General features: G+C 39.4%; 1 protein-coding gene across 4 annotated transcripts in view; it reads right to left on the bottom strand.

The window, feature by feature from the left end:
* Positions 1–2,262: 2,262 nt before the first annotated feature.
* The window catches only part of NFU1 (NFU1 iron-sulfur cluster scaffold), a 53,518-nt gene continuing 40,719 nt past the window's right edge, over positions 2,263–15,061 (bottom strand). For all 4 annotated transcript variants that reach the window (XM_043980247.1, XM_043980248.1, XM_043980249.1 and 1 more), the window contains 3 exons: positions 12,730–12,790; positions 5,118–5,292; positions 2,263–2,547 (listed from right to left, as the gene is read on the bottom strand). In XM_043980247.1, the coding sequence (XP_043836182.1) occupies positions 2,503–2,547; positions 5,118–5,292; positions 12,730–12,790 (281 nt within the window). In that variant the 3' untranslated portion in view covers positions 2,263–2,502. The remainder of the gene's footprint in view (positions 2,548–5,117; positions 5,293–12,729; positions 12,791–15,061) is intronic.

Below are 15,061 nucleotides of genomic sequence, written 5' to 3'. Positions count from 1 at the left end.
TCCTTTCTAGGTCTCCTAAGGATTTGACATTCCTTCCTCTGGTTCACGTGCAGCAAAGTCTCTAGTCTTCTCACTGAGAGTCACCCACCCTTCAGTTTGTCCAGGTCTAACCTAAATGTAATGTTCTGAATTGAACACAGTTCTCCAGATGGGGTTGGACTAAGATAGCACACAGTAGGACTATTATCTCCTTCCATCTTTCTCGACATTGTTTTTAAAAATCACTTGTTATTTGTTTTTAAAAATCATTGTTATATAACAAATTTATAAATTGATTGCTATTTATATATTGCACCAGTTTTGGCAGTGAGCATTTATTATTATTATTATTATTTTTTTTTTTTTGGTGAGGCAATTGGGGTTAAGTGACTTGCCCAGGGTCACATAGCTAGTAAGTGTTAAGTGTCTGAGGCCGGATTCGAACTCAGGTACTCCTGACTTCAGGGCTGGTGCTCTATCCACTGTGCCACCTAGCTGCCCCTGAGCATTTATTATTAATTAATATTATATAAACCAGTAAAGAATTGACGACGTGGCAATTAGCACAAGCAGGAGAAAAGCCCTAGATCCATGTGGTTTCTCAGAGAGACAGGGTGTGGTCTCAAGGAGAGTTTAGAAGCCCTACAAAACCTACACTGTCCTAAGAGAAATATCAAGCACCAAGAGAACCCAGAACCTTGGGGCCTGGCCAAGGGTTTAATTCTCTTTTGATAGCGGTGGGTCATTATACATTGATCAAAGCTAACTGGTTACCATCATTCAATTCCATTGTTTGACATGACTTTAGGGTGGTCCAAATTTTATTTATTTATTTTTTTTGAGGGGCAATGGGGGTTAAGTGACTTGCCCAGGGTCACACAGCTAGTAAGTGTCAAGTGTCTGAGGCCGGATTTGAACTCAGGTACTCCTGACTCCAGGGCCGGTGCTCTATCCACTGCGCCACCTAGCCTCCCCAGGGTGGTCCAAATTAATATGAACTCTACCAATGACCTAATGAAAGAGATCCTTGCTACAAAGGGGAAATCCAGTATCTAGGTGTGGTTTAATCTCCTCAATTCACTGAGCTAGACAAAAAAAAAAAAATCAGTTTCCATTTCTTTTTTTCCCTTGGGCTTGTCCCAGATAAGATTTGAACTTTCTGGGGTGTGGGGGAGAAAGGACAAACTGAACTTCTGACAAGTGCTTCATTATTAATAATTATTTTCTTACCACATGATGCCTTAGGTAAACAACCTAAGCTTCGGGGCAGCTAGGTGGCGCAGTGGATAGAGCACTGGCCCTGGAGTCAGGAGTACCCGAGTTCAAATACAGTCTCAGACACTTGACACTTACTAGCTGTGTGACCCTGGGCAAGTCACTTAACCCCAACTGCCTCACTAAAAAAAACACAAACATAAACAACCTGAGCTTCTTTGGCTGTCTATTCATTTTGAGCATGCAGTCCACTAAAAATCCTAGGTCTTCTTCCTGAAAACCATTGCCTAGCCACCCTTTCACCACTCTAGCATTACAGTGCGATGGGTGCTAGATTTGACATCAGAGGACCAGGGTTCAAATTCCGGCTCTGCTACCTTGATTTACTTTGCTAGCACATTAGCTCCTTCAACATGAGGGAATTGAGGTAGGTGACCCGTAAGGTCCCTTCCATCTCTAAATCTATGAGTTTTCATTATGAAATTCAGTCCAACGTTCTGTTATATCCTGATTCTCATCCAATGTGTGAGCTAGCTTTTCCTGGCTTTGTGTCACCTGCAGATTTGATAAGTATCAAATATCCAAATCACTAATAAAAAGGTTGAACAGAAAAGATCTAAGGCTAGCTCCTCAGAGCATTCTACTAGACATTTCTAAGTTCAAAGGTCACTTCAAGGACCTATGTGAGAATGGGAGTGTCATATGCCATAAACTCTCAATAAAAGGTAGGTTGGAGGGAGACAAATAACCAGAGTGGTAGTTAGAAATAGGGGGTGTGAATTTAGACGAACTCTTCCCTCTCTGGCCTGAGGAAAGCACTTGGCTGCTTTAATTTTACCTTCTATTTTCATATTCAAGAACAAACCATTATCTGATTATAGATACTTCTCTTAGCACTGTTTCAAAATAGGAAAAAAAACCTGGAATATGTGTAAAGAGAAATTTTTTGGGGGGCAAAGAGTTTGTCTTATTTTATTCACAAGATGTAAAAACAATTTTTTCTTAATTTTTTTTTGTACTTAAGTGATGAACAGAATAGATGAAGAAAAATAATTTTAAGTTTTTCCATACTTTGTACAAAAGGAGAATTGTATTGAAATCAAAAACAAAAAAGAAAATATCTATTTTAGAAACAAGTCACATTTACAGAATATCAATCAGAATGAAATAAATTATTTAGCAAATAAAACAAAGGAAAATAATTGCCATATTTAATTATAGTTCTTTGAAGAAAATGACATCTTTTATTAATCCTCAATAAATTTCTTCAGAAGTCCATGCTATTCACCTCAAGGAAATAACAGGGTTTCAGGGTGAGTTTGCATCTTTTTCTTCTAGTTCATCATCTACAACCTAAAGACAAATAAAATGGATTAAAGATTTCAGAAAATGAGTTTCAAACTGTTATTATACTGTTTTGAATATCATATTTATTCATTCAGGAGAAACTACTTTCTTGGACATGGTCTTTCCAATAATCTTTTCTGAGAGAATTTAATCTCTAGCGATGTATAAATGCAAGAAAATTCTATTAAAATATTTAAGTGACCTTTGATATAAGATGTATATTTGGCTGTAGGTTCAAAATGTACATATTATACTGTTATCAACAGGAAGAAGTAAAATCAAACATTTATATTTAAATAGCAAACCAGAAGTTCAGTCAACCTCTTTCACTCAGAAAAGGTCTCTCTGGTATCAGTCACAAGGGCATAAGATGATGTGATTCCATTGGCCAGAAAAATGTTACTGGCTTTTATTCCTACTGACCTGGGCAGCCCCCTTAACTTCTTAGTGTCTTAGGTCTTTCATTTATAAAGTAGTAATAAACTTGAAAATGCCCTTATGTCCAAGAAAGTTAAGGAAAATAAGTAGGAATTCTGACATGGGGAGGGGAGAGGGGTTTGGAGTGGGAGAAGGAAAGAAAGGAGTAGAAGAAGCCCAGAGATAGTTAGGAAGTATTTATTCCCAACAACCAGGAGACCGGGGTAGCATGTTCTTCTTTTTCTTTTCTTTTTTTTTTTTTGGTGAGGCAATTGGGGTTAAGTGACTTGCCCAGGGTCACACAACTAGTAAGTGTTAAGTGTCTGAGGCTGGATTTGAACTCAGGTCCTCCTGAATCCAGGGCCGGTGCTTTATCCACTGTACCATCTAGCTGCCCCTGGGGTAGCACGTTACTGACTAGATCTCACAGCTAAGTAAACTGTTCTCCAGGGGAGGTGACTTGTCCAAAGCTAGCAAGTGGCAAAGCTAAGACCCAAGCCTAGGTCTTCCTATTCCAAATCCAGGGCTCTTTCCATTATACCTTACTGCCTTCCCCAAGAGAGAAAGAGAGAGAGATCTCATAGAGTTTTGGTCTTATTGCACAAGTTGATGAATAATTCAGTAAATTATTTTCTTTGGAAAGGAAAAGAGGTCATATAAACAAAGAACTTCCTCATTTTCACTGCCTATTGCAATTAAAGTGCCAATTCAAGTTTATAACTTGAATACCATATAACAACCCCACCCAGGTCAGTAAATACAACCATTTCCTGGTTAATTCATCAAGTGCCTCTTGATATTCTAAATAAAAAATGACCATAAGATAATAAAGGAAAAAATAAATTCTGAAATCATATTATACAAGAAAGACATTTAAAAAAAAACTAATTTGGGGCACTTAGATTACTGAATCTAAGCAATGTCCATTTCTAATGACATTTATAACTGGAAAAATTAATACAAGTGTAAATGACCAACATATTAGTTTCTTGTTTCCCCCCAAACATCTCTTTTGGGTATGTTCAAAAATTTTGGACTCTGGACATTGCTCCAGGCTGGGATTCTTCACAGGAGATCATCTATTCCAGCAAACCAATTTATCAGAGACTCCAAGTATATGGTTGAGTATTTTATTCCTAATAATTGCTAAAGAAGTAATTCAATTTTCCTCAGTAATCTAGTCTAGCGTGTTATGACAAATAGGATTTATGGATAATCTTCCTTCTCTCAGCTTTAAAAAGAACAGGCTCCATCCTGAACGATGTGCTATAAAATGCTGAACTAAAAATAAGTAGAGCACAAAATTAACAACTGGGAAGATTAAAGTTATTAAGATTTCTAAAATGTACATTACAATTCAATCAGGGTTTGCTACAAATATAAAGTTTAGCTCATTAGCCTTTTTCTTTTCACAGATAACAATTCTTACTCCTTATACAGTCACCATCCAAGTTAAAGTTATCATCACCACCTTTCCCCTGGACTACTGTTAACAGTCTCCTAACTGGTTTCCCTACCCTAAGTCTCTGCCCATCTTCCACACAGATGCCAGAGAGATTTTCCTTAAGCATAGTTCTTTCCTGTTACTCCACTATTCCATATACTCCAGTGGCTCCCTATTACCTTGAAGAAGAAATATTAACTCCTTTGTTTGCTATTTAAAGCTCCTACACAATTTTGCCCCCCCTTTCCAGCTTCATTATCCCTTTCCCACAATTTATGGACCAGCCACAATGGCCTTTTTGTTGTTCCTCATACTTGACACTTATGTTTCCTCAGTGCCTTTTCATTCACCATCCCCCAAGCCTGGAACACCCTCCCTCCTTCCCTCTGCCTTTCAGAATACCTTACTGCCTATAAGACCCAGTTGAAGTCCCACCTTCTACTAAAGTTTTCATGATCCCCCAGCTGCTTGTACCCTCCCTCCTAAATTTATGTGTATTTATTTTGCAGATATTCTATACATATGCATACATTTATATATATATATATATATATATATACATATATACATATATACATGTGTGTTCATGTTGTCAGATAACACACAAACCCTCTGAGGGTAGAGTCTTTCATTTCTGTCTTTATGTCCCCTGTGCCTATGCACAATGCCTAGTATGAGGCAAGCTCTCAAAAATGGCAAGATACTACTGGCCTACCTGCTCCACACCTTCTACTTCTGGAATATAGAACTGTAGCATGTTTTGGATTCCATTTTTCAGAGTGATGATAGAGCTGGGGCAGCTGGTACAGGAACCCTGCAGTTTCAGCTGTACGATGCCATCTTCAAAGCCTTTGTAGATCACGTCACCCCCATCCTCCTGCACAGTTGGTCTTTGGAAAGAGAATATTTAAAAGAAACAGATTCAAAGAGAAAATGAAAAGATTTAGGCAAATAACAGCTTTATATGAAGAAAGCTAAAGCTACTCTTCAGTTGGAGGGATGCAAGTGATCAATTTTTCCCCCCAAGTAAATGATAACATTAACTTTTGCCAGAGGTTACTTTATACCTTTAATTTTTACTTATTTAACCAAATTTCAGCTTAAAATGGTTCTAAAATATTTTGGACCTTACCATCTCATGAAATTGTACCAATCCAAACTCCAGAACCTTGGAATTCAACTCCCTTGACCATGGCTTCCTATTATATATTATTCACTCACTTCCTTATTCACACTAATCCTAATGTTCATCCTTATTGTGACTTCCTGTCCTGTAACTCCTACCTCCTTATTCTCCCAGACTTCCTTCCCCAATCTGGTTTTACTTGTTTCCATACTTAGTCCTGTGGAATAGAGATTAGATTTATTTTAGCTTGCCCCAGAAGACAAAAATAGGAGCATGGGGTTGAAGTTACAGAGAAACAGATTTCAGTTCTAAATTTTCTATCAATTCTTCCATCTGACACAGTGCTCTGGATATAATTAGAGTTGTCCAAAGTGGAATGGGCTATCCCAATCCAGTAGTGAGTTCTCCATCTTTAATTGTCTTTATTTATTTATTTATTTTTGTAAGGCAATGGGGGTTAAGTGACTTGCTCAGGGTCACACAGCTAGTAAGTGTCAAGTATCTGAGGCCATATTTGAACTCAGGTACTCCTGACTCCAGGGCCGGTGCTCTATCCACTGCACCACCTAGCTGCCCCTTTAATTGTCTTTAAAAAGATGACCATTTGCTGGGGGTGGGGGTGCTTTATTGGGAATTCCTCTTTTAAGAAAGGATTAAACTAGATAATCTCTAATGTTTAAAACTCTGAGATTCTATGATTGAACCTATGGTCTGTCATTTTAATGACTTCTCGGTCACAACTTTTAAATCATTCATCTATAGACTTTTCATTGGTGTTATCTCCTAATCCTCAACCTTGGATAACCCACCACCAACCCATTTCTTTGTTCCTGCCTGGAGCTGCTGAGAAAGTAAAACTATTTAGTTGATTTTACTCATTATAAAAATTTATGATGTGTAACTTCAGCTGGGCCCTCATTGTTACTAGTCATTTTATTTTCCTTTTATTAGCCCCCTTACCTCATAACCTACAGTAACTATTCTGAACCTTTTCCTCTCAAGACCACAATCCTGTCATACTTACAGATTAACAATCATACTACTAATAATTGACAATTGCACAGAGCTTCGAGACCACAGATTCATAAGATCGTAGATTTAAAGCTGGAAGGGACCTTAGAGGTCATCTCTAGTCCAACCTTTTCTTTTTTTTTTTGTGAGGCAATTGGGGTTAAGTGACTTGCCCAGGGTCACACAGCTAGTAAGTGTTAAGTATCTGAGGCCGGATTTGAACTTAGGTCCTCCTGACTCCAGGGCCGGTGCTCTATGCCCAACCTTTTCTTTATACAAATGAAGAAACTGAAACCCATAGAGACTGAATGACTTGCTAGGGAATAATGTAGTTAATTAGTGTCTCAAGTTGGATTTGAACCCAGGACTTCCTAACTACATGTAGCACTCTATCCTCTGTGAGGCTGCCTCACAATTAATCTTCAATGAGAAATTTGAGGCCATCTGACTGTCAGCTCTACTTCCTATCTCTTAACCTTTAAGCATCATCCCTTGTTGGCTCCTTTCTCAGGTCTCTTTAGTTACTCTCTGCTAAAGCTAATTCTGCTCCTTTTGTTTTTGATCCCATTCCCAAATGCTTCTTCTAGTGTCTTGTTCTGTCAATCATTTTCTTTCTCATATATCTTCAAACTGATCCTTTGTGCTGGCTCCTTCTCTTCTATCTACAAACGAGGTTACATATACTCAAAAAAAAAAAAAAGCATTAATGTGCTTTTTCTATACAATCCCCTTTCTCTTCTCCTTACAGTGAAATTTCTTGGAAAAAAAAGATTACACATACTACCCACTCACTGCCTGGTTCCTAATCATTTGGGTTCTTTCCCCACCACTCTGTTGAACCGGAAATTCTTCCAAGTACACCAATGGTCTCCTAAATCACTAAATCCAATGGACCTTATTCATCCTCACTGACCTCTCTGTAGCAAACTGACATTTGAATTACCTGTATCTCCTGGTCACTTTCCTCCCCTGACATCAGAGACATCACATTTTCCTGGTTCTACACCAACCTTATTAATTGCTCCTCTATCTCCTTCCCAGCTTTCTTATGCTCCTACCAAACCTATTAAGGTACAGTAGTTAGGGGTAGCTAGGTGGCTCAGTGGATAGAGCACCGGCCCTGGATTCAGGAGGACCTGAGTTCAAATCTGACCTCAGACACTTGATACTTACTAGCTGTGTGACCCTGGGCAAGTCACTTAACCCCAATTGCCTCACCAAAAAAAAAAAAAAAAAAAGGTACAGTAGTTAGATATTTCACAAGATAGCTTCACTGGCCATCATCTTTTCTCTCTCTATGCTACATTCTTTGGTGATTTCATTTATTCCCATAGTGTCAGCTATTCTCTCCATATAGATGACTCCCAAATTTCTACCTCTCTTCTCCAGTTTTCTTCTTAGCTCTAGATCTGCATCTTCAAATGCCTTTTAGCTACCTCCACCTGGACTTCTAGCTGGCACCTCGAATTCAACAAATCCCAAACCAAGCTCATTATCTTTCCTCAAAAACCTGACTTTTTTGGACTCCCTGGGGAGATCTCTGATATCCCCTCCTCATTTTCCGTCTATTTTGTTTTTGTTTTTAGTGAGGCAATTGGGGTTAAGTGACTTGCCCAGGGCCACACAACTAGTAAGTATTAAGTGTCTGAGGCCGGATTTGAACTCAGGTACTCCTGACTTCAGGGCCGGTGCTCTATCCACTGTGCCACCTAGCCGCCCCAATTTTCTGTCTGTTTTAAGAGAAATACGGGCAATTCAGAACCCTTGCTGGAATACCTGGGAATTTATTTATAGAGACCCAGCAATTTAACAATTGTTTTAAGTATCTATTGTGTGAGGGGCAGCTAGATGGTGTAGTGGATAAAGCACTGGCCCTGGATTCAGGAGTACCTGAGTTCAAATCCAGCCTCAGACACTTTACACTTACTAGCTGTGTGACTCTGGGCAAGTCACTTAACCCCAATTGCCACGCCAAAAAAAAAAATATATATAAATAAAAAAAAAAAGTATCTATTGTGTGCTAGGTGGTGAGGGTGTTGATAAAAATGGCTCCTGCCCTTAAGGAGATTATCATCTAGCCAGGGCAATAAATTACATAAGCAATGACCATAGGACAAAGTAAATTAATAATTGCCATAACAGAGGTACCCAAAAAAATGCTATGAGAATTTTTGTTGAGAGAGGGCTTCCATGTTGAGGGATTCATGCTGAAGGCTTCATGGAGAAGAATGACAATTGAGCGTGACTTTGGAAGATGGAAGAATTTTAATAGTTAGGAATAGGCTACATAGAGTTTTGTCTCCCTGGCATAGGGACTAAGAATGAGGATGGGTTTAGAAAACAGTAAACAGCCTAATTTGGATGAAGCACAGACTGTGTGAAGGGGAGTAGTGGGAGATAAAGTTGGAAAGGGAGGTGGAAGGTAAATTGTGGAAGGTCTTAAATGCAAGGCTTTAATAATTTAATCAGTAGGCAGTGAAGAACCATATTAAGTTTTGGAATAGAATGACATGATTGCAGTTGGGCATGTGTGGGACAATTATGGATTTGAGTCAGATTAAACTCTGAGGATGGAGTATGCAGGATACCTAACCGGCTCCCCCCCCCCCCCAATAGCTAGCCTCTTGCTTTGCCTAAAAGTTAATTTCTTGTCAAATTCTCATTGTCTCCTTTAAGTTTTATTGTTGAGATAATGGACTTGGGACAGTTCTGTAAACTTTGGGGATGGGGTCTGAGAGATATCCAGTCCCCCACTTAAGTTTTATTACTTGTCACAGTTCTACCAATTAGCACTATTTACTTTACTTCTGCTTAGTTCACACATGCCAGCTACACCTTAGTTTATGGCCTGTAATAAAAATCGTGTCTCCAAGTAGTCGGCCTACTCCTCTCACATGTCAAATCCCAGTCCCTGTCATGGATTAATTGCAGTCAGATAAGGGAGTGATTTCTGCCTCCCTCTTTCTTTGACATTCCTCAGACTTGTACCCCTTCCCCTTCTCCCCTTTGTTCTTGGACATGTCTCCATACATGGATCACGAGCTGGGTACGCATCTTGGGTGAGACAGGATTGGATGTTAGATTGTGAGCTCATCCACCCTAGGTGTACGTGGGGACAGTCCTTTTCAAGATTACTATAAAAACCTAGAGGATTGGGCATATCTTTGCAAGACTTCAATGTGTAATTGGGTTTTGCCTGTCGTCATGAGGATGTAATAAATCTGTCTCTGCTTGACTTGGTGGTCTCCTTGAGTTATTTGGATAAACTGAGGCAGTTTGTCCCAAACAGGCATCAGAACAGACTAGAGGGGGAAAGACTAGGCAGGGAAACAGAGTTAGCATGTTGCTGTGGAAAAAGCAATAAATTCAGAATTAAAGGGCCTAGAGAGTTGAATTGTGATTGCCATTTAGTATTGTGCCCTAAGGCAGAGCACTTAATTCTCTGAGCTTCAGTTTACTTGTTTATAAAACACGGATGTGGGGCAGCAAGGGGGTACATTGGATAGAATGCCCAGGACTGGAGTCAGGAAGACTTATCATCTTGAGTTAAAATCTGGCCTCAGAGAGTTACTAGCTGTGTGACCCTGGCCAAGTCACTTTACCCTGTTTGTCTTAGACTCCCAACTATAAAATGAGCTTGAGAAGGAAATGGTAAACCTCTCCAGTATCTTTGCCAAGAAAACCCCAAATGGGGTCACAAAGAGGTGGACAAAACCGAACGACCACGACGACAACAACAAAGATCCTAATGACAAACAGCCTGCTACTCAAGGATAAGTCTAGGTAAGTATCATCAGTAGACTGAACATAAGATGATAAATTTTTGGTTTATGGTAATTCATAAAACTAATACAAATACAGCTCTAATTCTAGGCATCCCCACTTTCCACTTCAGCAGTGAGGGTTGCAGAGTCAGGAAAGGGGGCTGTGGATATGAAGCAAAATAGTTTTGATAGTGTCTATATACATTAATTCAACTGTCAGTTCTCTAAATGTGAGATCTTTGTTCAGTGAACAGTGAGTTGATAAAGAAGTATGGCTCACAGGTTCTCTGATCAGAGGCAAATGAAGGAATTAAGTTTTATCATGAGTCTAAAAGCAACAAGAAACATAATTTTATGGGATGTCATCTTGTACTGTAGTAGTTTCCTTAGTTTCCTCATGAAGAACAGAGCAAAAACAAAACCAAAAAAATTACCATAGATAATTGCACTTTATACACCAACATCTGATGAAAAGCTAGAGGAATTCTACAAAGAATTTAACACTTTTCAAACAAATAAATATGGACACCTTCCCTCTTCTTTTTTGGGGGGGGGCAATGAGGGTTAAGTGACTTGCCCAGGGTCACACAGCTAGTGTCAAGTGTTTGAGGCTGGATTTGAACTCAGGTCCTCCTGAATCCAGGGCCAGTGCTTTATCCACTGAACTACCTAGCTGTCCCCTACCTTCCCTCTTCTGACTTCAACTTTGTTGTTCTTTCCCCAACACAATTTTCTTAATTATATGAAAGCAACTAAAGAATGTGCAAATACTTTCAAGTTCACTTTCCTCAAAAAACACAAACCAAAAAATAAATCTCTCTCTCTCTTTCTCTCTCTTTGTTTTTTGCAGGGCAATGAGGGTTAAGTGACCTGCCCAGGGTCACACAGCTAGTAAATGTCAAGTGTCTGAGGCCAAATTTGAACTCAGGTCCTCCTGATTCCAGGACCAGTGCTTTATCCACTGCATCACCTAGCTGCCCCAAAATAAATCTCTTAAACATGCAATCACATAGTTCAAAACTTCTCTTCCTTTCAGTATTTTATATACTTTCTGTATATATTAAAAAGTTTTATACAAATCAGAGTTTGAAGAGTGTTTTGAGACTCTTGATTAACAATTAAATAATTTAGGAAACAAAATGGAGCCATTTTCACTGATTTCCAATGGCTAGGAAGAAAAACATTTCTGCAATGTTCTCTTCCCCCCAACTCTATTTTTAAAAATCCTATCCAACTTTCAAGGCTAAATTAAAACATCATTTTTTCCTTAAAGCTTTCATTGACTCCTACTTAAAAATGATCTTTCCTTTCTCTAGTCACCCACACTGAAAAATAGAGTGTTATATTTGACTATTTACTTTCTATCACCTCCTACATCCAATCAGTTATCAAGATAGGTTGATTCTGCCTTTGCAACATCGTTCATATCCACCCCTCTTTCCTATTTCTACTGTCATCACCCTAGTTCAGGCTCCCCTAACCACTGATCTGAATAACTTACATAGTATCCCAATAGGCCTTCTTTGCAACTCTCTCCTCTTCTGATCTTGCCTTCTCAAGGTGACATATTTCTCATTAAAACAACAACAACAGGGGGCAGCTAGGTGGCACAGTGGATAAAGCACCAGCCCTGGATTCAGGAAGACCTGAGTTTAAATCCAGCCTCAGACACCTGACACTTACTAGCTGTGTGACCCTAGGCAAGTCACTTAACCTTCATTGCCCAGCCCCCTACCCCCCCCCCCCCAAAATTCAGGCTTACTTCAAGGATCTGTGGGTAAAAGGATTCTCTCAACAGACTCAGATCACAACCACACTATGATTTCATGGCACGTCATTAAGAATTCTTCCGGCCAAAAAAGCTGAAAGTCTTGCAGCCCCACCCAATCTCCCTTGGCACCTCTCTGGGCACCTAAGATGGTGTCCAGACAAAAGGCACAGTCTGTCACTAGGAAGCCTTTCAAGTTCAATCTCCCAGAGCTTATACTCCAAAAGAGTGGCCTTCAAGAACTCATAGCTACCTCTGAAACCTGAAGGGTGACAAAAGAAGGACTGCAGTAGAGGTACTTATGGCTGTTTCTTTAGATATCTAGCATGTTCCCCACTTCCTGTCTCTTTGCTAAGTCTGTAAATCTCTAATAGTTTTTTCCAGTTTAACTCTAAAGGTTCTACTTTAAAACAGCGCTGAACAAAGGACAAACAACCATGGCGTTAAATTTTTATATCCCTATATAATACAGTTTGACATATATTCTTCAAAATTACATTTATGACTGTTTTATCCTGTGAATTAGTTTTGAGTAAGTACAGAGAAGTAGAATTTAAGCTCATATACTTATAAATTAAATATTTTATATAAAAGAATTTGCACATTTGTTCATAACTACAAATCTTTCAAACTATTAAAATCATTCCCAGGGTGATACCTTATCCTTGTATCCAACAATTCTTTAATCATTGCTACAACTTCATCATCCTCTTCAGTTGCTAGAAACAAGCACAAATCAAAGTATTAATAGCAGCAAGATGATTGAGTATTTTTTAAAATTTAGGACTAAAAAGAAGATACGCATTTTATAGCAAAGCCACATTGTGTGGTAAGTCAGAAACTTGGTATAGTGGATCTTAATAAAATTTGTTGGCTCCACAACTTTTTTGGAAATGGAAAATTCCACTTACTTGATGATACTCTAGAGGGGGAACCAGGAAGTGAGATTAATTTGACATAGTGTGGTGAATGACCAATGTGATACAGTGGTACTGCTTATGCCCTAGGAGAGGCCTACATTGTGAAATCTTAGCCAAAAAGACTGTAAAACTTCATGAGCCAGAGGATGGAAAAAACCAGAATGTTCATTAGTCCTTGGTGGAGAATTTTTAATGAAAATTAATATTTGATAACCCACTAAAGTTGGGCTTATTAGGTAAAAAATTTCCCAGAATCAATGTTTGCAAAATGATTAAGGTCTTTAAAATTGTTAAAGCTGTTAATATCAGCTGTTTCCATCAGTAACACTTTTGTTCATTTTTTGTTTTGGTATCATCGTGTTATATAAGACTGTGTGCTAAGGGCAGCTAGGTGGTGCAGTAGATAGAGCACCAGCCTTGGAGTCAGGAGGACCTGAATTCAAATCTGGCCTCAGACACTTGACACTTACTGGCTCTGTGACCCTGGGCAAGTCACTTAACCCCAAATGCCTCACCAAAAAAAAAAAAAAGAAGACTGTGTGCTATATGAAGAAGAAGAATAGAAGAATCAACTGGACCCTGCAGGCCTACACCCCATGGAGATGTCTGAGGCACTGGCTATGGAAGCAAAATATCCCATACAACATTGCATGGAATTCAGGCTGCTGGGTCCCCAATGCAAAGGCAGCCAGAGGGCAGGAGAAAGAAGAGGATGAAGCCCCGGCTTCAGACCTTGTGGGTAAAGCCAGAAAGGGCAGGTTATAAGAGGAAGAGAAAGGAAACTTGTGATCTGGACCCTGCTGGAAACTTTATACCAGACTCTCTTTTAAGGCAACAAAGCTAACAAATATATGAATATATAAAAGCTGTGAGTTTTTGAGTCTCCTGCTCACTTTCTACACCAAAATCCCAATGCTAGCATTCCTCCCAACAACCCGTCCCTCCCAGCTCTGATCCAAATATTTGCTTTGAGTGTGAAGGGGTTTCCAAATGGCTCTGTGTGCCACCACTCCTGCTCTCTGTCTCCCATCAGTCCTTATCTTGCCCTGGGCCCAACAGGAGTAGGAGCTACCAGGTCTTGAGGGAAGGGGCGTGGTTGGGATTTAGAGCTGACTAAGGTTGTCTCGGCATGGATTAGGGTACTGTTATTAACCCACTGGTGGCTGTTTTATCTATTTTTGAGTTGAGGGCAACTGTCAAACATCTTTAAATAAAAGATTCTGTGGGGAAAAAGACTGTGCTGATCCACATCAATATCTGTTTTAGGCTTTACATTTTTAGAAGTCAAGGACTGGGGGCAGCTAAGTGGTACAGTGGATAAAGCACTGGCCCTGGATTCAGGAGTACCTGAGTTCAAATCTGGCTTCAGACACTTAACACTTACTAGCTGTGTGACCCTGGGCAAGTCACTTAACCCCCATTGCCTCTAAAAAAAAAAAAAGAAGTCAAGGACTGGCTGTTTTACTAACTATATGAAGTTTGGGGTTTTTTTTTTGGTGGGGGTAGGGAGGCAGGATGGGGAAGGGGAGGGATCATATCTGTGATGTCAAAGGTATAGGAGCCTCCTAATGAGTTAACTGATTTGATCAATTCAGATCTCCAATTGCTCTGACAAGGAAAGTTTTGTCGAGTTGGCTGGAACACTGAGAAGTGACTTGCCCAGAGTCACAGAGGCTGTATGTGTCAGAGGCAGAACTTGAAGCTAAGTAATATTGATTCCAAGGCTGAAAATTATGGAGAAGGAAGGCAAATGGTAGAAAGGTTCATCCATGTCCTCACTTCAGCTTCCTAGAACCCCTAGCTCCACACCAGGTGCTGCTTAAGCATCACCTCCTTCCAAAGGACTTTCCTGATTACCTCAGTGCTTAGTGCCTTTCAGCACTAACATCTTCACTATTCTGAATTTAACATTCAATTCAACAAACATTTATTAGGGCCCAGCATGTATCTTAAACTTTTGTGAACAAAAGAAATGACCTTTAGTTATATCCACTGAGTTTGAAATACATTTCTTATGCTTTTTGGCTTTAATTTCTGGATTTATCTGATCCCTTGAAGACTTTATCTCAT

The sequence above is a fragment of the Dromiciops gliroides genome, chromosome 2 (assembly GCF_019393635.1).
Source record: "Dromiciops gliroides isolate mDroGli1 chromosome 2, mDroGli1.pri, whole genome shotgun sequence".
NCBI lineage: Eukaryota > Metazoa > Chordata > Mammalia > Microbiotheria > Microbiotheriidae > Dromiciops > Dromiciops gliroides.
The sequence above is the reverse complement of the archived record's forward strand: the minus strand, read 5'-3'. Positions and strand labels throughout refer to the sequence as shown.